Source organism: Melozone crissalis, unplaced genomic scaffold (assembly GCF_028551555.1).
Source record: "Melozone crissalis strain CALT ecotype California unplaced genomic scaffold, PUWL_Pcris_2 ptg000027l_1, whole genome shotgun sequence".
NCBI classification, from domain to species: Eukaryota; Metazoa; Chordata; class Aves; order Passeriformes; family Passerellidae; genus Melozone; species Melozone crissalis.
The window spans coordinates 40,310,537-40,336,316 of NW_026535805.1; the positions used below are offsets into that span (position 1 = coordinate 40,310,537).

At 40.9% G+C, this 25,780-nt stretch overlaps 1 protein-coding gene across 1 annotated transcript in view; it reads left to right on the forward strand.

The window, feature by feature from the left end:
- Window positions 1–2,929: 2,929 nt before the first annotated feature.
- SGK1 (serum/glucocorticoid regulated kinase 1) overlaps window positions 2,930–25,780 on the forward strand; it is a 70,194-nt gene continuing 47,343 nt past the window's right edge. Inside the window, exon 1 of the mRNA XM_054279944.1 lies at window positions 2,930–3,469. Within this exon, the coding sequence (XP_054135919.1) occupies window positions 3,401–3,469 (69 nt within the window). The 5' untranslated portion in view covers window positions 2,930–3,400. The remainder of the gene's footprint in view (window positions 3,470–25,780) is intronic.

The following is a 25,780-nucleotide window of genomic DNA, read 5'->3' on the forward strand; positions in this document are numbered from 1 at the left end:
TTGTAAAAATATCTCTGGCTTTAAATCTTTGGATTCAGGTGTAAAAACAAATATGTGGTATTCCCCTTTTCCTCCTCTTTCAGATTTTTTATCTTCTATGCCGGACACAAGCTCTACAGACACTGAGTTGCACTCTGATACCTGTAGTAAAAAGAAAAATGTTTGCAAATAAACTCCTTGGAGGCCACAGAGCCAACGGGATTTCCACTGAGAAGAATTCTAATCAAAATATGGATATCCTGAAGAGGCCAAGGAGGGCTCTCTGTGATTCAGGGATAGTGTCCTAGGTCATTCCCCTTGCAGCAATACACCTGCATTGAAAAAACACTTCTACAGTACTTTAAAACTATCAGGCTACTTTAAAAGCAGCTGGAGTTTTTCCTCTCTAATGGAAATTAACATAAGTGCATAGTTTGTTCAGCTGAAAAGAGGCAAACACTCAAAGAAAATACAGAGCAGAAAAGGTCTGGAGGTCAAGGCCCTGGCACCAGGACTCAGGAGATATCCCCACAGGGCAGTCACCACCCCCAGCAGCCTGCAGGGTGCCGGGTTATGAGGCTGGAAGGAGAATGGCGTTTCAGTCAGCAGCCTGGAAATCTTATGGAGGAGGTAGAGACAACACAAATGCTTTTGTGAAAGAGAAGGCAGTGCCTGCAGGAGAAATATCTGAGGCTGAGAGACAGATCAAAGCTGTGGCTGAATAGATCAAAGATCTCAAAAATAAATGTACGTGCATAGCAAGCTTCCTGGTTTGCCTGAATGAAAGTCATTCTTTTGACAACCATTTTCTTGCATTTCAGATTAGCCAGCAAAGCACATGGTGCTCAGAATAGTGAGAGACGCCGCCAGTAGAAATTGGGCACTCGCCATTGTCTACATCTCTGTGTGTAAGCACCAGAATATAGCTCTGGCTGCTCTAAAGCACAGCAGAGATTAATGAGAGAGCAGTGAGACTGAGGGATTGGCTGCAAGGTGGAGGAGGGTGGTGCTCACTTTGGGAAGCCTGGCAGAGGCACATTGAGAATTCCATAATTTCTAAAAATCTCCTCCATGTCCCTCTAGCTGGGCACTCTGAATTGCTGATTGGTTTTCAAGGGCTGGGGTGAATTGCTTCTTGGCAAAATCCATTAGCCCCAGACAGAGGAGCAGAGTGGAAAATTCCCTCTGTCCTTGCTCCAGTGACAATTACTTATATAAACTGAAACAATTCTGATGAGATATTGGCTTTTCAGCCCCTTGCTTCAGACAATCCTGTAAGAACATCCAAAATCAAGATTATGTCTTTTGTGCTGCTTGGGCAAAAACTGTAGCTTCCCAATGAGTGTTTTCATTTGTGACCTGGGATCAGGCTGTACTTTCCCCTCATAATTTTAACCAGAATTTTTAACCTGAGCCCAAGAAATATTTCTCAGACTATTATTGGGACTGCTGTGACTACTGCAATTAAAGACAAAGGGGAAAGACAGAAAAGGACAGGAAAGGACAGAAAAAGGGTGGAAAAGGATGGGGGGGAAAAGGGAAAAAATGGGGAAATAGGTATGAGGAAAAGACGTTTTGGATGAATGCTGTGATACTATGTCCTTAAGAAATTCCAAGTCTAAGATGAGTGCAGCCAAATTGTTTATAAACAGTGATGGAGAGCTAAAGGTACAGAGTTGGGAAATACATGTTGTTGACTTGTAAAAAGGTCATAGCCCACAATCTGCTCTGGCTGGGGTCTCCAGCGAGTTGCACAGGTCCAAAGATCTGTGGGATTCTCTGGGGAACAGCCATGGTAGTAGATGCATATTCATAGTTTCACCTCTCTACATGCAATAAGGGGAACCTTGCACTAGGATAGGATATACAGCTCTTATTATTAAAGGATCTTCAAAAGAGGAGATAAAAGGGACAGGGAAGAGTGACACAATATCTTCAAAGACTGCTGAAAATGGCTTCCACTGAAAAATGTGAAATGCTCTGTCCATTTACCTACACATAGAGATGATTTACATTAGACCAGTATCCTCATATATATATATTTTTTTTATATATTTATATTTATATTTATATACACATATTAAATATTCTTTATATTACTGGGCTGACCAATCTTGGAAGTTATGGCTCGAATGAGAAGCCAGATCAATAGTAGAAATTAGGTACTTTCTTGAAACTGATTTTTATTAACCTGGAACATAGGCTGATAGGAGGTCACGAAAACCCCATTTTATTTTCCAAACCTTTCTGGAAAATGTAGCTTAATTAAAATATACTTTACAGTTTAGTTAAACACATATTATTGGATTCACTGGACTTGGTGACATTTAACTCAATTGAATTTAATAAAAAGGAAGCTAAAAAAGGTGCCTTTTCAAGATTCTTTCAGTCCTATTTCTAATGAAAAAACCCTTTGGGTTTTAAAAGCTATACAGAAATATCTGGACAAATGTGTCTGTGTCTGCTTGGTTCACATTTATCTGCACTATATATAAAATATGTACTTTATAGGAACTGTGGGTTTCCTTTAAGCTCATTGAAGTCTCTGCAGCATGTCCTGTCACATAACCCAGTATGGCATTGATCACTGGATGGGCATTTTTCCAAACTACCACTGTTTAAATCAGAACAACATAGGAAAAAGAATTTTTTTTTAAATTGACCTGTGTTTCTTTTCGCCTTACTCAAAGACTGTTCACATATAAAACGACTGCTACCCCTGTCACTCTCCCAGGGGAAAGATATGGGGAAAGATATTGCCTTTCAGCACTTCTTTCCCTGAGCCTTCCTACTATCCTTTGTATGGTTATTTGTGTTCGGCTGCTCTGCCTGTGCATCTCTCCCTCCCTCTCTCTCTCTCTCTCCTTCCCCCCCTTCCCCTCCCTCCCTCCCTCCCTCTCTCTGCTGTTGCTGAACTGCAGCTCCCACTGAAATTTGCACAATCAAAACCAGCTCTCATCTCAAGCAGCAGTGACTCGCACCACCTGAAGAAGGAGAATAGCAAACTGAGCGCGGTGTCCTCTGTGCTTGTGCAGCATGTGGCACCAGTGACTCTCACAGGATGGATGGACCCGGGTTTGTGTGAGCCCCACTTTGCCTGAGCTCTGCTGCCTCTGATCTGAGAGCTGTCACGGGATTTTACAGGAGCATATGTATTTAGGGGATGGTTCTAAGAAGCTGATAGAGAGCTGCATCTGAAAGCTGGGAAAGGCTGCTGCTGCTGCTGCCAGTGCTGTGCTGCTGCTGCAGTAGCTGGTGCAGGAGGATGAGTGTGTAAAGGACAGCTGCCTGAGCCGTGCCGGTGAGCCTGCTGCCCTGCTCTGCCTTCATCAGCTGAAAGAATACAGAGGACAACAGATGCACTGAGCAAGTGCCACACTGGCACACTGGATCTGTCACTGTGTACCCTTCACTGTGGAAAATGGTCAACAAAGACATGAATGGATTTCCAGTCAAGAAGTGCTCAGCCTTTCAGTTTTTTAAAAAGAGGGTAAGATTTTCCTTTAATCCTTTCCTTTTTTTTTTTTTTCTATTTCTTTTATTATTGCTGCATTTCTTACTTAGAGCAGAGAGAAAGTCATTGAAGAAGGAAAGTGTTTTTTACATTGGTCTCCTAATTTACTGAGCCCATGGGCAGCTCTACTGAAGAGCAAGGGCAGTAGCAGTGCAGGTGAAGAGGAGCAGGGCAGGGGGATGAGGCTGAGGGCTCCAAAGGCATTACATCAGCACTCTTTGCCGTGGAATGTGTGTCTCTGTCACCGCTGACCCCAGGGCTTGACGCAATACAGGCAGATATTCAGGCTGGGATGATGCACTCCAAAGCAGAGCGCAGGGATGTTGCAGCTTGCCTCTGACTCGCTCCTCTACATCCACCTAGGGTTATGACTCCCTCCACACCTTCCATTTACTTTCCTGAAGTGTAGCATTACTCTCATCCATTCATCATCTCACAAAGTAGGGGGAAAAAGAACAAAGAAGCATCTGTGAGCTCAGGAAAATACTTCACAGCTTGTAATTTGCCTGTAATCATAACTCATGCAGGAGAAAAGAGTAAGACTGAGCTATGCCTGAATTTGATTTTCTTTTATAATCTTTAACTTAGATATATCAGGATTTAGAAAATATTTGCTATGCCTTTTATTTGATGATTTCCTCAAAGAAATGCAGGTGTAACTCTGTCTCATCACTTTAGCTAAGTCCTTTCTGTTTCTTTGACTCTTTTCTAGTGACAATATTGCACACTCTTTATTTAACTTGAGAAACAAAGTCATTTCCATGTGGCAGCAGGACAGGTATTCTGGATAAGTCTGGGTAGACCCAGACAGCAGAAGCAAAGCATCAGAAAGAGATTGTTAGCAGGGACTACACTGTGGAAAGGATTTCCTGAGTGATTAAAAGGACAACCCTCTCTTTAAACAGACTGGAGTAGGAGCAGATAAGCTGCTCCATTCACTCATTAGTTCATTCATTCATTCAACCCCATTCATTCTCTCTCTCTCCATTATGCCAAGAATATGGTCAGTCCTTTTAACCCTTCAGGCAAAAAAAATGAAGCCTACACCAGTAACTAATTTGTAAGCTGGGGTCAAGCCCTTTCAGGCACCAAGATGCCACATTTAAGGGCAGATGTAGAAAATACTAGCTGGGTCACTCAGAGGAAAAAAGTGCAGTGTTAGCCAACAATTGATGTTTCCAAGGTGGTTTGTAGAAGCCTCAGGCTGATAACTCAAACAGCACATAAATTCAGCCCATAAAAATGGCTCTTATCCTAACATGCTTCTCATTTAAGTACATTACTATTGGCACATGTATGTCTGATACTCAGCTTACCAGCAAGGTTATCTGTTTGTTTTTTTTTTATATCTGCTTGAAGGTTTTACTATAATTGTATTATTAAAGAGGAAAGTAACTGGCTTACAATTCCTGTATAAGGTTCCTATATTGGTAACTGTCTTCTATCTGTTTAGAGCCACTGAGAAGTTATCACTGGAAACCTCTACCTAATTTTGTTCTAGAAGAAGGGAAAATTGTGATTTGTGGGGTTTTTTCCAGACCTACACTGATAATCAGTGAATTTTCTGTTGAAAGAGATTGTTAATTGTAGTCATAATTGAAGAAACTGGCATACTGATACAGTCCTGGACAGAGGAACAGGACAAATAGCTGCCTTTGGTTTCTGAAGGTTTTCATATTAATAGATGTTGCCTTTTTGCTGCTGTGATGAAGATAGACAAAATCAGTAAAGCCAATTTAGATACACAAAGAAGGGAATTCTCTCCCTATACTTTTCTGTTAAGAGATATATGTGTTCATTGATGTTTCCCTTACCCCTCTTACCTTCCTTGCAGAAAATCTCCATTGTCCAATACCAGTGTTTGAAACATACACAAACAAAAAAAGCTACATGCTCATAACATGTTGCTGGCTCCCAGAAATATTTCTTGCATTTGCTGGACTGGTGACATGTCACATGTTAACTGCTGGGAGAACAGGGAGAGATGGTTCAAGAGTTGATTTGGTCCCCTGCCAGTGATCTGGACACTCTGGCTAAACAACCACCAGAATCCTGCGTGTACAGAAGCACACTTGCAAGGTTCCTTGGTCTGAGTGTAGTGTGTGGTGGAGCTGTTTGATGGTTTGCATTCCCCACAGCAGCAGTGCTCCATAGGCAGCACCCCAGTGGATGCATCCTCCATCCATCCATCGGGAGCGGGAGGCAGCCCTTGCACTGCAGAGCCCAGCAGCCCTGGCTGCAGGGTGAGGTGCTGCTGTCCCTCCTTACTGACACATGCCTGAAGCCCAGAGAAGGAGATTTGTTATCTGGGTACTGCGCAGGCTTCTCCCAGACCACCACATCACCGGGTCTGTGATGAAACAAGGGATGGGGCTCTGGTCTCTCCAGTTTGAAATCACTGTGTCTGTCTCCTCAAAAGCACACATTCCTAGTAGAGGTGCTTTCCAAGTCTGATTCTAAAAAATCCAAATCAATGTAGAGTAAAACACACTAAATTTTGGGAAATGCTGCTGTTTTTTCAACTCAGTTAGATTTGTTTTGGAAGAAAGTGCCAGATGTATCTTCATTGGTGTCTTTTCCCATTGAGCCTTCTGCTGTCATCAAATTGCAATCCTGTTTGTTGCTGTGTCCAAGAGTGCAGAAAGGACTGGCAGAGCTGTGTGGATTTAGACTAGGCTGAAAGTGCATTCTAACATTGACTTGAATTTGAGGAACAGATTTTTTTTTAAGCCTGGCTTATTCTCTGATGACAAAGTACTGCCCCTCTGGGATGCTGCCTCCTGTGTCAGATGATTCAGGGTATGGATAATCATGTCCAGAGGTCAGAGAACAGGAAGGAAAGGCTGAAATTAAAGGACAGCACACTTAATTAAAATTAAAAGGGAAATATAAACTATTTGTTTTGCAGAATAGTCTGCAGCACTCACTTCTGGTGGGGTTGGAACAACAAAATAGGGACTTCAACCACTGAAATGGGTGCAGCTTGGAGAAAACCAATGGATTTACAAGGCCTGTCTTTTATTCATTGCAAGAGGTGTAACAAGTAATTGTGCCTAGAATCAGAAGTTTTAATGGTTAAATATTGGGTTTTAATTATTGTGCCACCAAAGATGGCACAAATCTAAAAAGAGAAGGGGAGAGAAGAGGATGGGCCATATATAGGTACAAGGAGGAAATCTGAAGTTAATCCAATGAAGATAAATTATAAACATCATTGTTCAAATACTATTGGGCCATGGCATAAAAGGATTGCCTCCTGACAAGGTTGGGAGATTAAAAGATGTTGTCATCTGATGGCACACAATTACCTTCATTTTTACCACCATCCTTTTTCTTGTCCACTGACATTGCATACTGGATATGGATATAAATAACCCTTAAACAGCTTTGGCTATAAATGGCTGGGAAATCTCTTTTTTTTCATATACCAAGCAGCTTAACTTTCCCAAAGTTAAATAAAAATGGTTAGTTAGTTGGCAGAAGTCACATCCTTCTGTTGTGAGGGGCTTGCAGGTCTCATCCTTCAGAGCTGTGCAGGATTGCCCACACAGCAGGATGCTCCCAATTCAAAAGATCATTGAATGATGTAAACCTACAAATGTGCTATTCCTCTTTGGCCAAAGGATATCCCAGGGCAGAGGGGCCTTTCATTTAGACGTACTGTCATCCCTGCCAGATGTTTTTGTGTTTGTGGTATTTGCACTGCCTCTTCTGTTGCATTGGCCTACCTTATGAATATTTTGGATAGTATTTTACAATATGCGACCTCCTTCATATCAAAACAACATGCCGTGTCATATATCACAACCCAAACCAACATGGTTAAACCAGGCTGGGTGATGAGGAACCATCCCTGCCACTTAAATACTGTGCTCATGGTATGCTAACCTCAGTGAATATGGAAATTCGTTATCCTCTTAGGTATGGACCAAGACCAAATACAGATTTATTCAGAATGTGAAGAAGATAAATGACTGATAAATGGGAAAAGAGATAGCTGTCTTCCATAAAAGGGAAAAAAAAAAAGAAAGAGGGCATGTCTTAGAGAAGAAGTTTATTGCAGGGATTAAGGATTTGCTAGTCTGAAACCTGATAAGGGAAAGAATATCCATAATCCTTTTTCACTGAGAAAATTTACATTAATTAGCAATTTAGGTCAAGCCAAAGCGAACGCACAAGAAGGAAGAGAAAATAGCAACCTTTGTTTCTATGCAGCTTTTCCAAACAAGCAGTTTGTGGAAGCCATGTCCTTCTCCTCTCTATGTTGATATTTTATGGCACTACATACCAGCAGCTTTCTCCATACACGAGCTGAAAAGACTAACCTGTAAACATCATTGTGCACGAAGATGACAGCCCAGGCTTCACTAGAGCCCAAGGCAACTCATGGCTGAGGGGACAGCAGAATTACCTGAGTGCCATTTTTAGGGCTACGGTAATTTAGTGGTACAGAAAGCCCTTGAATGCAGTACTTCCAGCTGAGTTCCTACAGATTATGGTCCCTCTGGTAGATTGTGCTGGGGGGGGGATTGCTCTCTGCTCTGCCACTCTTACAAATCTAGAAATTCTTTTAAAGGCTGGAGATACATTTTATTTAGGCTAATTGGGAGCTTACCTAGAAGAAAATGAGAGACAAAATGTCTGTACCATGGGAAAATCTCAGCTCTGTATGGGATGACTGATTACACTGCTGCTTTGCTTAGCTGCTTGGGCCAATGTCACAAAAGCACATAAATTTTAAAGCTGATTTCCAGAGACAAGGATCCTGGGTGACTGTAAGTAAGGCAAAGACTTGCAGCAGAGAATTTTTTTCCCCATCTCACTTGTTCTGTGTGAAGAGATGCTGAGCATCCATGGCTTTTCTCAGCACCAGCCAGAGCTGTAAGCTCCCAGCCTTGCCCACCACAGCCCCAAATGCCTTCATCAGTCTATAACCTGAGCAATGCAGACCACAACTACCATGGGGCTTTGGGGTATCTGAGATGAAGGTGGCCTTATATCTCTATCAGGCTTCAAACCTGCTGCAAAAGGTTTGAAGCTGACCAATATTCTGTCTATCGACTGTTTCCTGATAAAGCCTATTAAATAAACACATGGGATGAAGTATGAGAATGGGTGAGAAACAGTGTAAGGCCCCAGTACTGGTTTTCCATTAAAAAAAATTGTTTAGTTCTGTCTTCCCATTAAACCAAGATGAGCCTTGGGTTGGGATCACTGCTAATATTTTGGTTTTCAGCTAGCATACAGGAAAAGATTTATGAGACAAAACTGGCAACATCTAGACAAGAAAGTATCTGTGGGTTTATCTTGTTCAAAACTAAAATATGAAAGTGTTGTTAAAACTAAATTATAATAGCTTGGAATAAAATGAATAAAAGGAAAAAGAAATAGGGAAGAATAGAGGACAGCAGAATGAGAGAAAAGAAAGAAAAAAGATTAAGAGAGAGGAAAATGTTATTTCTTATTAATTTCTCCTTCCTCTCACCTCTTCCATTCTCTTTCATAAAAAATGTAATACTAGAAAGCACATCCATACTCCTTAAACTTAAGCTTGATTTTCTTCCCTAAACGCATCTCGTAATTCCTATCACAAATTTGTCAAGATAATGCTTGAAGCTGCCCAGTTCTCTTCCAGTTTTGAAAAAACCCCTCTGCCTGAAAATTTAGAAATCCTCCTTTCATTTTCAGGCTAGTTTTACACATGACCAATTTATGCCCATTTGCTCTTTTACTAACACAAAGCAACAACATATAGATCGTGCCCTTCCCTCATCTATACAACCAGTGCTGTATTTATAGAGAGCAGTCATTTCTTCTTTCAGCTGTATTTGTCTAGGCTAAAGAAGACAAACCCTTTGGACACTTCCTTTAGGGTAGACTTTCCCTTGCCCAGTAACTCTAGCAGACAGAGGCAGCTGTCATATCTGTTGGCCAAGAGATCTCTTTCGGCTTACCAAAGCATCCATATAGTCCTCTTTCAAAGTTCTTTCTCATGGGGTCTCAACCTCCCTCCCACTCTTTTCCCCCACTCTAGTCCTCTTTTGCTATGCAGATCTATGTGTCACTGGCAAATTTTCTAAGCACAAGCCTAGGTTCTGTATCAAACCCATCTCCAGTACTAATGTTCCTCTTGACAATACACTTTTTGCTTGCTCCTTTATCCCATGATTATATTTGTAAGACTATTCTTATTCTCCATTTTAACTTATTTCCCCTGGGTTATCACTTGTGTTACTGTGTTACCAAAGACAATATGGATTCGATTATCCACACTTGCCTCATCAAAGGAAGACATCAGGCAAGTTTGTCATACTGGTAAATTCATGTTGCATGTTATCTCATTTTCTACTGAACTTTTTAAAATTTGCTCTCCCTTCAGATGTGATAGTTTTGTTTCTGTTCACTTGGTCCCATAAGTTTTTTTCTTCCATGCTGTACATCATTGTCCTCCTGGAAAACTCGGAGCACAGAATTCACTTAAAGATTTACTCTTTATCTTACCCCATTCTTTCTGAGAAATAGACTTCTCAATTTTTTTTTTAAATTTCAGATTCTGACTCGATTTTTCCAAACATGCTCTCAGCTCTTTTACCACTTTCAGGTCCTCATTATCCACCATCGCTAAAATCAAATAGCGATGGGGGGAGGTTCCTTTGAGAGCCTGCTCTGGCTCATTCCTTTCAAGATCAGATTAGATATTGCTTGAGCCTGAAGAGTGCTTTGGTCTGCCTTCATTACATGCCTTCAGAGCTGAGCATGGCTTCTTTTTGGGGAAGGGCCAGCTGTGAGATCTCCCAGTCTTCCGCCAAGCGCATATTGACAGTGTTTTAAATGCCACAGACTGTGGAGTCAAATTCTTAGAGCAATTCTACCCCAGACACAATGTTGTCACTGCTCTCATAACTCAGCTCAGCAGCCTCAGTATCATTTACCCTCAGTCTAAACATCCAAATTGTCTGAAAAACATTGCGATGCAAGGAAATGTCAGCAAGAAGAACAGCACAGAGGGTTTTGGACACCCTTAGCTGTGTGGTAACTGGTGATGCAAACTGAGATACTAAGAAAGGAGACAGCTGTGTCTGCTGAAAAATCAATGTGATTCCTCTGCCAAATGGGGAGATTGATAAATATGAGCTGCAGGGACTGGGAAGGACTATGAGTTTGGAGCAACTCTGTGTATATGTTACCCTATCTGCTAATTAAAGACATGGCTTTGATGAGGGTTACAAGCTCAGGGGAGGTCAAGGGTTGTGTCCACAGAGAAAGTAATCAGAGAATTGAAAGCAAGGGGAAGCTTATATCTTTCCAACAAATTGGATGATGTAAAGAAGAAGAAAACAGGAGAACAGGAACCATCTCTGCAGAAAAACATGTAAATGGAGATGCTATGGCAGTGGAAAGCTGAGCAAAACCTAAAACAGCAAAACTGTGTTGCAAAATCAAATCAATAACACGGAATGTTTTGGGTTTTTTTCTAAATAGCATGTTATCACAAAATAATTGCTAGTGGTTGTTATTTACAACAGTTGCTTTTATAGCAAGACTATTAAATATAGGGAGTAAGAAAACAATAGCTCCAAAAGCAATAAATCTTAATGTTTATTGAAGACTGTACTGAGAGATTTCCAGATCAGCTCACAAGCAATTAACCAAGACACAAAATGTCCTTACAAGGTAGAATAATCATACCCATTTCATAGATAGGTGCACAAATAGAAAATAGGCAACTCAGTCAGTTAGACAAACTCATATACAAGACAACAGTTATTCTTTCTTTCCTGACCCTTACTCTAAATTTCCACCACTAAAATAAAAAATTTCTTTTCCTTGAAAGAGCAGGAGCAAACATCTGCTTGGGTTTGCGTGGCTGAAATTTATGCAGGCATTTTAAGCAGCTTAACAGCAGCAGCACCAAAATAATTTTTTTTCAAGTGGTCAGAAGTGTTTAATACAGTCTTGCTGACATGGCAGTGGCATCAGAAGATGCTAGATACTGTGTTAAGTTGACAAGCTATTATTTCCAGTCTACTCAGCTCATTAAAAGATTGCAAAAGGAAAAAGTGTCACAAATTGAGATTCTGCCTGCCCTGCAAAGTCAAGAGTGCCAAGGGGCACGTTTGTCTTTTAAGTGTCTTGCAGCATGACCAAGCCTGTTCTCATACTGTGGCCCATCAGGAAATGGCTGGAGAGGGGACAGCCTGAGACTGGAACCTGCTGTGCTCCATAATCCAGCACTTATTTCACTGCTTTTGTGCCTCCCACAAGCAAACCCCAATAACCAAGCTTCTGCATAACATCAGTAGCATGGATGATGAGCTGTGCAAGGCATGGGGACAGCCTCTTTTTGCTGTTGGTGTGCACTGATGTTGGTTTGGTGTCCACCACCAGCAGCAGCAAGCCATTTAATGTCCCAGCTCCAGTGAAGGAGGAGCTGTATGTACAGGCAGATGCTGCAGCTCAGTAGTCAAGGGGCTGCTTTTTCAGATGCCAACAATCTGTCTGCTTGTGCCCTTCAGGGCCACACATATATTTGTACACTGTGCAAACCATGCCATGGGTGTTCAGTTGTCTTCTGAAAAGATCCAGAGGACTACACAAGGTAAAAATCCCTGTCAGTCAGGCAGTGCACATTAGGACATTTCTGAAAACACTCAATATTCAAAAGGAGGAAGGGGAACCCTGCATCCACTGCCCCACTGCCAGCTGACTATTGGTGTGATACAGAGATGGAACACGACCCTGGGGCTCCTGTTCTGGAGAGGCTCAATTTGCACCTACCCAGATCAGCACTCTTTCAGCATCCCTCTGGGCTGGGACCTTTCCAGGAGGTATTTTGAAGGAGACACCTCGCACCAGTACTGGGTGCTAAAAGAGTACACAGGAAAACAAACTCATTGCAACTCAGACTCCTGTGTAACATTTGACCCTGGGAATCCACCTCAGCTAGATCAAGAAGCATCATTTGGGCAGCTGTCTAGATTGCAAGCTCCTCAGGGTAGAGAAAAAGACACTGACAGCACCTAAACAGTTTGGGTTCAAATCTCAATTGAGACTTCATGGACACAAATCAGATAGTCAAAATCACTGACTACTGTTGCCATCAAAATTATTTTTATATGACTGATTGGGGAGGAGCTGGGGGCTTTTGTACTTCTAATGGGAAAGACATCTTTTATTTTATTTTGTGCTCTGTTTTTATTAGATATTTGTCTTGCTTCAGTTTGTTCACATGTATGTTTTTAACTGGGGCTGTTAAAAATTTGCAAGTGTGTAGCACAAATAAGTGAAAAACGTTATTAAGAAAAAGGCTTGAACTGCAGGTCAACAATACAATTTTAGATGTATTGCAAAAATTTGCCAAAGAATAGGTCCATAACCTGGCTTGAAATTCTTTCCAAGCTAATTAATTAAGATTCGGGAAAAAAAAATAGACAGTTCTTTCAGTATCTTTTGTTTTCTGAAAAGATCCTTGCATTATTCTAATGAAAGACTGTTAAGCTTTAATGGCCTAAACTGTAGGTAGGTTGGAATTTGAATAATGATAATTTATTTCTAGCTTTAAAATTAATGACATTTTGAAGCACATTGACATTGTTTAACACACTCTGATTCATGCAAAACTTTGGATCCTGCATTCCCTAAGGGTCAACTCAAAGGAGGGCTCCTTGCAAGGACAGCCATTGTAACACCAGCTTTTCTGGTTGGAGTGCTGGACTAAACCTCTATGCTGTGGGAACAAAGTGACTGTGGGAATCCTCTGTGTAAAACCTTTCTGACTGTTAGGCTGTGACATAAAGAAAACTCATGTGAAGAGAAGATAATGGAGGGTAATGTTGGAGGAGGACAGCCCGTGAAATACAAACCAAAGCAACCTTTAGCTCTGTAGTGTGACCTTTTCTTCTTGCGCCAGCAGACTGGAGGTGTGATTAAAACCACAGCTGCTGTGCCTCCAGGTTTTGTGCTCAGTTTGCATTCTGGCTCCATGTCATCTTCTCTCCAGCTCCATGGACACCCTAACCCTTTATACAGCGATATCACTGACTTCACACTGATTTCTTGTTCATCTCAGAAAATGGCATACAAAGTTAACTAATTACCAAGCCTTTTTATTCAGCACTACTACTCAGGGATGGTCTTGAACTCCCAAAAAACAGATGAACTTGAATGCTGCTCAATGCTTAGCAGCTCTGTAGGTGGGCATCCTAAAGATCCAGCCACCATCCAAAGATATCTTTAACACTACCAAGACCTTTAGAGAGGTGGAGAGACAAGAAGAAACACAGTCATCAGGACGGAATCTGGAGTCTCTCTTCATTATCTTGGCCCTGAAACTTCTCTTTTAGTTTCTGCATTTCAGTTTGACAGCATCTCCCCAGTGCGTAACATCAGGAGTTACAATGCACCTGGTGGAGATGGGAGATGTACATTTTTGATAAGGAGATTGTGAGATTTGATTCACCCTGTCAGAAAGAAGCATTCATTAGTGCCCATTCTCTCCTAAGCCTACGGTGCCCATGCATGCACCTTCCATCAGCTCCCTGTGAGAGGAAGAGGTCACATTTCAGGTTCAGAAGTTCCTTTATTTTTTTATGTCTCTTCTTCTGTACTGCATTTTTTTTCTCTTGTACAGTGATAAGAGAGCAAAGGTCTGGGATATCTTGCTTGGACTAAATAAATTATTTCCTTCTCTATTTAAGATTAATTAAGAACTGTTGAAGGGAAAAAAGGTCAGAGCTACTCTGAGACTGTTCATTCCATTCCCCAATTACTCCATATATACTAAGCCTGAAAGAGCTGTAATTAGATATGAGACAAGCCTCATGAGGTTCTCTTTCTGTGCAGTTCCAAGCACACTGGCAGTTGTCCAGAAGTTAAATATGTAAATAAATCATCTTCTTTTCAACAAATTTCTTCTGTTCATCATACTTCTCCCTTTTTTCTCTCCAAGGGCTCACCAACCTGGACCTTTCCCATATAGTAGCCTGTGTACTGAGCAGGCCCATACAGAGCTGAAGGGAGAGATTGCTGCTTCTCCATTGCAAGCTGCTGGGGAGCCCAGCCTAGCAATGTGCTTTGTGAAGCCCTTGGAGTAACTTGTGTGAGCCTTGGAAAAACCCAGCAGCTTCTGCACCTAAATATCTTTGCACATTTGTGTGTTTATATGGGATCCAGACAACCACACCGGGTTTCTCTATTGTAGGTATGCCACCTAAAACTTGGTTCACTTGCCCTACCAGGTGAATCAAGAGCAGGTGTGCCACATGCCCAGGTGCTCTGCCAATGAGAGAAATTATTTGCATGGCTAGAAAGGAGCTGAGATTGGTGCATTTGCTGCTTTTCCAAAAACTGTCTTTAGTGAAGAAGTTACCAGCCAAGTCCACAATGCTAGGCTGATATCTGATTTCCTTTATTTCATGGTCACAATACTAGGAAAAGTATTCAGTCCATTTAAAAACCTGTCTCAGGTATTATCTCCTTCTACATGACTTCTTCAATTTCTATTTGCTTTCTCCATTTCAATTATTCTTTGACACAGTAATTTATATTGGTGACTAGCAGTCCTGTAAAAGGATTTGCACACCAAATTGAAACCATGTAAATTATCCTACCTGCAGGATATTTTTAATATTTTCTCTGATGTCATAATTATTGTTTAACCTGCTTGGCATTGAAGCCTCAAAAAAATGTTGGCATTCTCAGAGGAAAAATGTGCTAGCTTTCAGTAGCTTTTGGCCAAAATGACTTCAGAATATTTATTTTTTATTTGCAAGAGTTAAGCAAAAGAAAATCTACACATAACAAAGCATATGGAATAAGAGACTCAAAACAATCTGCTTCAGTCACAATCTTCCCAAAACCAACAACCTACACATGTGGGAGACTCCGACTCACAAGCTGATAAGTCAGCATTGTTGACTTACACTTCAGCTCATGTTTCTAAAACAGAGCTCTTTATTGCCTTCGTCTTGTAAATAAAGTGAAGACCACAAGGAGAAATGCTGGATAATATGTTTCTTGTGTGTGTGAATGTGCCCCTGGAAAAATACTAGGCTAAGAAAGGAAATAATGTAAAGGGCAGAAAGAAAGCCTCCCTTGTTTCATACTTCTTGAGTGTGTCTGGTTTGCATCTGTTGCTATGTTTTTCACTTAAGAACACTTATTTCTTTAATACATATGAATGACTGGATTTGACTGGCAGTTTGAAAATGTGGTTTTACTTCGATTAACTGTACTTTTTGTCTGTACTTAGCCCTTCTTAAAACCATATTTCTCCAGCTATTTTAAAGCAGGAGCAAAAACAACACATGGAACAATTTATTGAAATGCCAGGCAGGTTTGACAGGTGCAGGAGAAACTGCTTAGCTTCACAAATTGAAACAGCTGCAGTTTTATAGGTGATGAAATTGCATTGGGATGGGGTTTCAGATTTGTTAGTTCATCTTGTGTTTGCTGTTTTGTTTTTGAAGCACTGAGTCATTTCCCCCTCTCCAAGGAGGACTTGTAAGACCTATTTCTCAAATGGAGGAGGCATCTAGTCACCACAGAGTGATGGGAAGCTTGGTGAAATTCAAGCAGATTTCAGAGTAGATTGAAATGTAACTAGAAAATAATAGTTTTCTCCTCGTGGGATTATAAACAAATGTTGCTGGCAGCTTTTGGAGCAGGAAATGCTATAAACATTTGGTCCATCTTTCAGATAGCCTGAGCTAAGATTTTATTACATATATCTAAAGAATATCATGCACAAAAAATTTTGAATCATTAACCAACAAATTTTAACCTCAAAAGAGTCTCTTGTATCAAGGAGGTTTTCTTTCAGTCTGTGCAATTGCTAGACAACGATGTATGTTTTATTTTCAAATTATTCAGGACCATATGTTCTCCTACAGTGACAGAGTATGTATCAAGTGGTCTGCTTTCCATAAGTTCAATTTATCATCCTAGTGGGGAAAAAATCAGTGATGAAAATCAGTGAATGATCTTATAAGAATTGGCCACATTTGGCAATGAATTAATTTGCCAAAACACTTGAACTATAAATCCTCCTCCTAGCTTAAATCCCTGCTGATGATGGTTTTTTAAGCCGTAAGTTCTTGTATGGTTTGGAATAAAACAATCTTTTAGATCCTGATAGAAATTTATTGGTGTTTTGCACACTGCATCTCAGCTGGGATGCCATTTAGAAATGGCTGATTTGAGTGGCATGGGACTTTAGGCAACCTAGTCAAGTGTAAGGTGTCCCTGCCCATGGCAGAGGGCTGAGAACTGGAGGATCTTTAAGGTTTGTTCCAACCCAAATCTATTCTGTGATTCTATTACTCAGTATCTCCTTTGACTTGGAAAAGAAAAGCAAGGACATTTGCCTGTCTGTGTTACCCAGTCTCATAGATGACAGGACAGCCCCAGAGTGCTCAAGTGGGGCTTGACCAAGGCTGTGGCAAGTCCCCCATGGCACTGCCATGCCACACTACACACGGGCCTGCACAGCACAAGTCCCTGCTGCCAGGTCCCAGGGACCTGTCAAAGGCTGATCTGTAAAAAATTACGGACATCTTTCACCGGGAACCCCTCTGGGAATACTGCAGCTTTCTAAGGTGTATGGTCTGTCTCACAGCTCTGTGAATATTTTGGCATGTCTCTCTCACAGGGCCAGAAGGACCAGGCATCCTAAATCAGCTCGTCTAGTGGTCCTGGTTGCTTTAAAGTTTGACAAAAAATTAGGATGCTGTGCAAAGTTATATAACAAATTAGAAGGGTCACCTTCTGCCAGATCTAAAGGAGATTAGTGAAGTGTAGAGTTAGGCTCAAATTTGAAATAGGGAAGTTATTCATTTCAGGCCACACAAAATATGCTTCCCTGCTCTGACAGCATGAAGCTTTTGAATAGCTAAGGATGACTACTGAATGGGACTTGGTGCTGTAACCAAGTCATCCATAATGTTCTGCCACTGCAGTCATTATTCTTGCACTGCAGTTAAACTTTATAATGCTGGGCTATTTCAGCCCAGATTACTGAAGGATGCAAAATAACCATTGCATCAGGAAACTGAGATGGAGAAAATGTACACTGAGGTATCTTTGTTTTGCCTGGAATTTTTTCATTCACCTACCTTTGCTGCCATTCACATCCAACCATGCATTCCCTAGCTCCTGTGTCCGGATCAGATGCTCACAGTACCCTGCAGACTGATTTGAGGCTTTGACTAATAGATGTGGGATGTGGTGTTTATCAAAGCAGGAGTTAAAATAACTGTTGCCTAGGCTTACTGACAATTGGCATTGCTTACATAAAACATAGAATAGAGAAAAGAAGGTACCAGAGAGCAGCCTCAGACTGTTTGGACAGGATTTCGGGTTGTATTGTTCGTGTTGTTTTTATTTGATCTAGATGAAAAGCACTTTTAACTTGGTAGCCTGGAAAGATTACACTTGCACATACACAATAAAGCCCATTTTGTTTTGTTTTGCTCTTTGACATAATACGCAGAGGGTGTTTATACACCAGAAGGGACAATGAATCTATTGTCCCATCTCGTGTAGTAACAAGTGCCATCAGTGCTTGCAATTGATCCAAGAGCTCTTACCTGATTCCAACACATCAGTTATTTATTTATTCACAGAGAGAAGAATTCCATGACACTAACAATTGTTATAAGGTTATGAGAGGGAGCAAAAGAGGAAAATCCTAAGTGGTGTCTATTCAGTTGTTTAGAATTTTTTGGTGCCACATTACAAAAAAACCAGTGTGAGGGCACTGCAAAAGTTAATTTAGCTATTAATGTGAGATGTGGGTTTTACAAACTTTCTCCTGCACAACTGGAGCTGGCAAGAGCTTTCCCATTTACTGAACAGCCAGGCAGTTTGCACTGTGCCCATTAACAGTAGTTATTTACAATACTGATGTGCCTGACTTTTCTGCTGCTCTTCATGCCTTGAACTACATGATTTACAACTTGTTCAGCAGAAATATTTAAACCCATACTTAGAGGACTCCAGATTCCTGGAGTCGTTTTGGTACCCATCAACTTTTGGGATTAGTGCCTGAATGCAGTCACATGTTGACATATATTTTTTAAAGAATCTTGCCTTTGCTGACTTTCTTCTGTGGCCCGGAGACATGTCATTCACACTTAAGATCATAAAAATCTGCCTTATTTACTTGATGTGTTAACATTGCAAGTGATGACAACAACAAGTACTGAAATATTTGCTGTGCCTTCCGTTGGATAGATGTGATTTCTGCCAGATGCTGCATATTCCCCTGCAATACTGAAGTGTGCTGGGGCTCCTGTGAAGAACATCCCCTACACTTCTCCACCCCGAGCTGTGGCAAATCTGCCCTTCCCCAGATCCTCCTCACATGCAGGTAACCTTTTTCCTGGCACAGCTGGAGGACTAAACTCTCCTTGAATCCAGGGCATGTACATCCAGCCTTGGACAGAAAAAAAAGTGCTCTGCTATTTGGCCTCTGTCTGCTTTTTAGCGAGCGGCTTCTCGGCTTTGCAGGGAGAGCAGCAAATGATGACTATGCAGCGAGTTGCCCTTCACTTTCCCTTTTAAAATAAAATGTGATTATTAATCAACAAAGTGGTGTGTTTCAGGGATCTGCAGGGAAAAAAAATAGCTCGAGGTGATTTGACAAAGCGATTCTTTTGCTGTGCCGCATTTCCCATGGGACATGACAAATTAAATGTCAGAGTCAGCTAGAGAGTAGCGCTAGATCTCAGTCGGGGCATTAATCAGCCTGCCTCTCGTTTACCACTTTCCACTCAAGTAGATGACTGTATACAGTTTGAACAATGGAGCTTTTCATTCCCTAATCTACCTAATTGTAATTTAAATAGGTTTCCTGACAGTCGCCTTCGAGACTTCGGGGGAGATGATTCCAAGAGCTCTGTGTCCACCTCGGGTTTACATAATGGATGAAAATTCAAATCCTTGTCCAGGGTGCAATTCGATAACGTCAGGAAAAGGAAAGAAGGGATCAGATGAACAGCAACTGGAGAAGGGGGAATGTACATTTGATATTAGAGGGAGGCAGAACTCAAACACAGGCGCATGCACTGACCTAGATCACACTCGAGGCGTTTGGTTGTGTCCGGCAGGGAAAAGAATATCCAGAGGCTTTGAAATTCAACATGCACAGTAAAGGAGCTGACTAAGGGCCAAAATAACCCATAACTGATGCAAACACACTTTCACGAAGAATGGCATTTAAGTACAGAAAAACTCAAGGGCACAGAGTGGTTTATTCCAATTTCCCACAAAAATATGAAAAAAAAACCCGTCCAAAGTTTCAGAGGGAGAAAATGCTGCTGCACAGAGCACAGGGTTGCACAGGCTGTCAGATTACATTTGATACTATTGTGTTGATGGGTGTGATGTTTCATTGAGAACTGCCTGGTAGTACTGGACCTCCAAGCAGTTTTTCCCACAGTTTTCTTCAAGCCATTCCATCATGCAGTTTATGCTCAGTCCTCAGCAAATGTCTTCAATTTTAAACATCTAATGGCCTATCAAATTTGTCTACAATCTTATGCTGTTTTTCTTTCACACAAATATTACTCCAGGATATGTATCTTCCCACCTTATTGCCAAATCCTTCTAAAATCCACAGTCCACATCAGATACTGGGGCTTAGTGCAGTGGAGTGATGGCCACAATTACAAAGGGCCTAATCTTGCAAGACATTATGTCCCTGCATAACCTGCCTTTTCTTTTCTTGTGTATTCATCAGTTCTGAAGGTCGAGTGTTCAGCTGAGAAGCCAGCAAAAAGCTCATCTTGTCCTGTGAAGCACCAGGTTTTTCAGAGCCTCCAGAGATAGGGAGGATGCTCCAAGATGGTCACTGGTGCCACTGGCATCTTTTTTCCTCTGAGCAAGAGCCACATCTGCATTGGCAGAGGCTCCAGGGAACAGGCTGGTGTTTCTCTCATGGAAAACATTCCTCATAATTGCAGTGATGGGGACTGGCTTATGGATAACCGATTAAAGTGTAGAATGTGCTGAGTCGACTGATGCCATTGACAACTGAGCCATTTGAAATTAAAAGCTTTATCTGTTTGCTATTACATAACAGGAAAAACCAGGAGTGAAAAAAAACCCCTGGAACTTGGCAAATCTTATTTAATCACATCTGACAATTTTCAAGTCTAAGATTATCACTGTTGGATATCGTGTTTTTAGAAAGTAAAGCAAACAAAGAAACTTGAGAAAACAAGGCTCAGAAAATAAAGAGCCTTTAAAAAAATACTTGTGTACCTTTCAGCAATGCTACAGGCCATGCTTGGGAAAAGGGTATTTAGAGCTGCTCTCTAGCAACAGTCACGTTTCAATTTAGTTTGGGATTAGTGAAACATGGCTACAGATTAGAAGGGTGCAGGACTCTCCTTTGAACTCACTTTTCTTGAAAGAACTCACTTTTCTTGAAAATTTTCATCAATTTTGTTTGTTATCATTGCAAGAAATGCCAGAAATACCAAACAATTTTGACTACTTCTAGAGCTCCTTTGATGGTCCAACAGAACCTCCAATAGAGAAAAAAATTAAAATGTGGCAGGGTGGAGAAGTGTTTACTCCCAGTCATGAAAGTCTGTGAGTGTGAAGTTGACTGCATTTCTTCCAAATAGTTTGTTCTGTATCAATAAAAAACAATAATAAAAAGAAAGAAAAATGTCATTTGACTTGAAAATGTGAAAGTTTTGATTTTGGAAAAGTTAAAATTATTTGCTTTGACAACCTCAAAACTCTTCATTTTAAGAAATTATTCAAATAAGTAGTTATATTAAAGCTGATTATCTCAGACACATTTAGAGTCTGCTGCTTATACTCTGTAATGGTGGATGAAATCGCTGGGCCTTGTCTTGGAAACAAAAGTACAGAAGTTGTCAGAGGAAGTTCAGAGGAGGATTGCTCTGAACAGGAGCAGGCTCTAGTTTATTTAGTGGTAGTGGATATCTTGATAAGAATAAAAAAAAATGTGTTTGAATAATAAAATACTCCTTATAGTGCCACAAAGAATTATGCACCTAGCACGTTGCTATTTGAGCTCTGGGGAGACCTTACAGCATCTTCAAGTACATGAAGGGGCCCTACAAGAAGTGTAAAGAAAGGCTTTTTACAAGGGCATGTAGTGACAGGAGAAGGACAAAATTCAAACAGAAAGAGGTTTAAATTAGGTATTAGCAAGACAATTTTCATGATGACAGTGGTGAAGCTCTGGAAGAGATTGCCCAGAGAAGTTATGAACGCCCCATGCCTGGAAGTGTTCAAGGCCAGGCTGGATGGGGTCTGGAGCAACCTTGTCATAAGGAAGGTGGCCCTGCTCACAGCAGGGAGATTGGAACTAGATGATCTTTAAGGTCCCTTCTAACCCAAGTCATTCCATGATTCTGTGGTCACATAATGCCCTAAATAGCAAACTATCATCTGCTACCTGTTAATCTTAATTTGTGAAATCAGTGAAGAAACTCTGAGAAATTTCTTTAAAATTCTTTTATGTTTTGTGCAATCCAGTGTAGGATTTTTTTTAGGGGAAGTGAATTAAAAAGAAATGAACTTTTGCACTTTGAATCCCATAGTGACATTTAAGATAGCCCAAGTCAAACAGAGCTATAGATCTAAGGCACTTGTCTAATGTAAATGTAAATATTAAAACCTCAAAAAATCTTTGAAGTCTATTAAGGTTAAAGCTAGACAAAAGCCTATAGTGTAGACTTACAATTCAGTGACTAATACGTATACATAACACTTCAATAAACTTAACTGAGGCCCTCTGAAAAGTAATATATAATCTACAAGCATCAATAGAAACCCAAGACCTGCATAGCAATGGCCAGAGAAATTGGTTTTCTTCCAAAGTCTAATCTTGACCTTGCTGCTTTGAAGTTGCTGCCAGTTCCTACTTTCAAATCAGTATTTTCAATGACTTTGGACCAATATGGATATATGTTGAAAGTCAGTGGTGAATCATTGAATTTTCTACACTCTTCTGTGCATTTTACTCAATCTTATTTCAAAATCAAATGTAGGGTTTGTCTGCAAAGGGATGCTGAGGGGCATTAGTCTGAATTAGCTGAAGAAGTGAAATTAGGTGAGTTGAATATCATTAAAGTCCTCCTGAACCTCTCAATTCGGAATAAAACCTGAAATTTTAACTCAGATAAGTGGAATAAACGGCTGCAGAGCTAATTAAGCCCCCCATAACTCTGACCCAAGCTGCCCACACAAGGGCTGGATGTGCATTTGTGACTGGGGAGCAGACTTTAGCCCATCCATGTAGGCGAGCCCTGGGAGCAGCCCGGGACGCCGGGCGTTGGCAGAGCCCCTTGGCACTGCCACAGCCCAGCCCCAGCGCGGCAGGCCCGGGCGCGTGGGCGGGCACCAGGAGCGCCTCACACAGGGGCAAAGGCTGAGCGGGAAAGAAAAACAACTTCCCTGGGCTCAGCTGTGCAGGCCCTGGGTTCCTACTGGCGTTTGTTGATTGTACATTGCTTTTCAGAGTGACTCAGTTAAGTTTATTGAAATGTTATTCATGTCTTGCTGAGTCAGCACGGCATCCTGGACTGGATGTACGTGAACCTGGACTTTGTCCGACCTAATGAAGATAAACTACTTTTAAAGCTCTCCTCTGACAGTGCATTTGTGGGTGTGCTAACCTATTGGAACTTCTTCCAACCATTAAAAAAAAAAACAAACCCAACAATCGTGCTGGTTCATTCAATCTCAAAGCTGGAGTCTCCTGAAATTTTTTCTCCTTAGTTTCCCCAGAACTCTGCTTCATTCAACAGAACAACAATATGACCGGAGTTCATATTGTTGAGCAGTGTTCATGATCATGCTTATTTTTCATCTCTCAGTACAGGCCATAATATATAAATAATACGGACCTATCATGTGAAAACTTTGGTTTAGACCAACATTTTTAAACAGCAATAAGTAATCCATAAAAAAAAGATGCGTATCTGGCTTCAAATCAGGAGTCAGCTTGGAATAAATAATAAAGAAAGAAAAATTCTTCAGAATTCAGAGTGAACTCAGGAACCACTTGCTGATGCTAGAGAGAGAAATGCCATCTACATTCTGGTGTGTGCAGCTTCATAAAATGCACTCTGTGTTACTTTCCCTCATCATTAAAGCACCAGTGGTTAATTTTTAGTTTATGATAATTATACTGCAGAATGTATATTTCATTGCCATTAAAAGGTACAGCTACAAGATCATTCAATACCAACACATTTTGGTGCATCAGGAGCAGCCAGGTCACATATTGAATGCTTTTTCATACACAGGAAGGCTAGAGATATGTAAATGGAAACACAAGAGAGTGAAAAAACAGGTGAGGTTACAATAGAAATTATTGTTTAACTGTATCACTGCAAATGTCATTAATTTTATATCACAAAACCAAATATCATAGGGTCTTAATGAAACCTTAGATTCACATTTACATGTGAATTCCATATGCAATTGAGAAGTCTCAAGCAAAAGACTGGCCTATGTTTCCTGAATTTTAAGGAAGACTGAACCTGCAGCTCATTGCAGCCCCGGTCCTTTTCTGCTGTCAGTTTGGTTCTTTACTCATGCACATTTTTGCACACTGTGTGCACCAATAGTGAAATGACTGAAGTTGCAGGATGTTGAGGAAAAAAGGCAGAACCAGGTCAGAAAATACTTAACTGACCACCAGGTATATCTTGAAAAGAACAAATTTGACATTTACTTCCTTCAGAATCACACTAAATATATTGAATATTTCCTGTAATAAAACTACACTGGGAAATCAAGCTTTATTTTTTTTTTTGTTTTTACCATAAATATAATAATTATTTTCAACACACCAAAATCTGAAATTAGATCAAGACACATAATCGTGTATTTATTTGGGGACAATAACATATTTAATTATGTGCTTAAAAGTCACAGAATCAATTATGCTTGGCAATTTTTTTTTTTAAACCTGCCTGGGTTAAAAGATCAGTATCTATATATTTGTTGAAACTAAATTTGAAAAAAATAATCCCTCCCCCCTACAACTTCAACCCATCAACCTGACGCTAAAGCAGTCTGGATATTTTGTGGGGATGCTCCAGAGCGTGGAGGTAGAGGGTAATATTATCCACATGAACTAACACTAAAAAATGCAAATGGGGAATGCACTGGAAAGTGGCTCATTTGCCCACAGAAGGAAATCTATTTGCTTGGTTTCCATAGAGAGGAAAAAGAAATTTTCCTAATGTTGAGATTTCCGGCAGGTCAGCAGAGCAGGCGCTTTGCTCATGGAGGAGTCACCAGCAGAAGGCCAGTCAGAGATGTCTCATTCTGTTTGTTTATCATGCATGGTCCTGGTTACCAGTTGCTGTGATATAGATTTCCACTGTTAATCAAGCACTTGCCATCCTGCTCGTGACTAATGTAAGATAAAATGTTTTTTTTTTTTCCTGATGTAAAACATCCTCTAATGGCAAATATCATCTCTTAATGAAGAATGGAGCTGCTGAGGCCAGGGATCCCAGAGGAAAGAGATTGCATCCTTTCAATAGGACAGTTGGGCTGCCAGCCCTGGCTGTCTCAGCCTTCCCCCTCCAGGCTGGGAAAGTCTGTCCTGAGACATCCCTGTCCATCCTTTGCATTCTAACTACAGAGTTCTGATCAGATTCATTGCAAATATACCACAGCTCACATAGTGGTCTTTTTGCTTTCACAGTGCAAAAAAATAACTTGTAAAAAGACCTCAGAGAGGTCTCTCACTCCTCACTTAATGTCTCAGAAAATCCAATACTGTTGATTCACATCAAAGAGAGAGTCACAGAAGTGAAAGGAAAAGCAAAGTGCACAAGGCTGACACCGTGCCCTGCCAGCACAGTGCATTATCCTCGTAGCCAGTGTCCTTCCTACTGCAGTGCACTGGGTCCTGGCTGGTTAGAGGAGTCAGGATCAAAATCTGGGGCAGGTCAGCAAGAGAAACTAACTCTTGAATGGAGTGATAGGAGGCACAGAAAAGGCTGAGGTAGCTTATGAAGTCAGAGATGATACAGGAGATATTGCTGTTGAAAGAAAGGACTGCAGAAAGCAAGTCTTACAATTCTATTCCTGCAAAACCAGTCTGCTTTTTCTCATGGGAAAACTGAGCTATTTAGGCTGGAAGTACTTGCTTTGGCTAGTTATCACTCTCTTTTAGCAGTCTACTACACACTTCAATATATTTATAAAGCCTTTATTTTGTAGATAAACTTCTGGCAGAGTTGCACAAATCAGCTAAAAATTCTCAGCTGTAAGAGCCTGGCT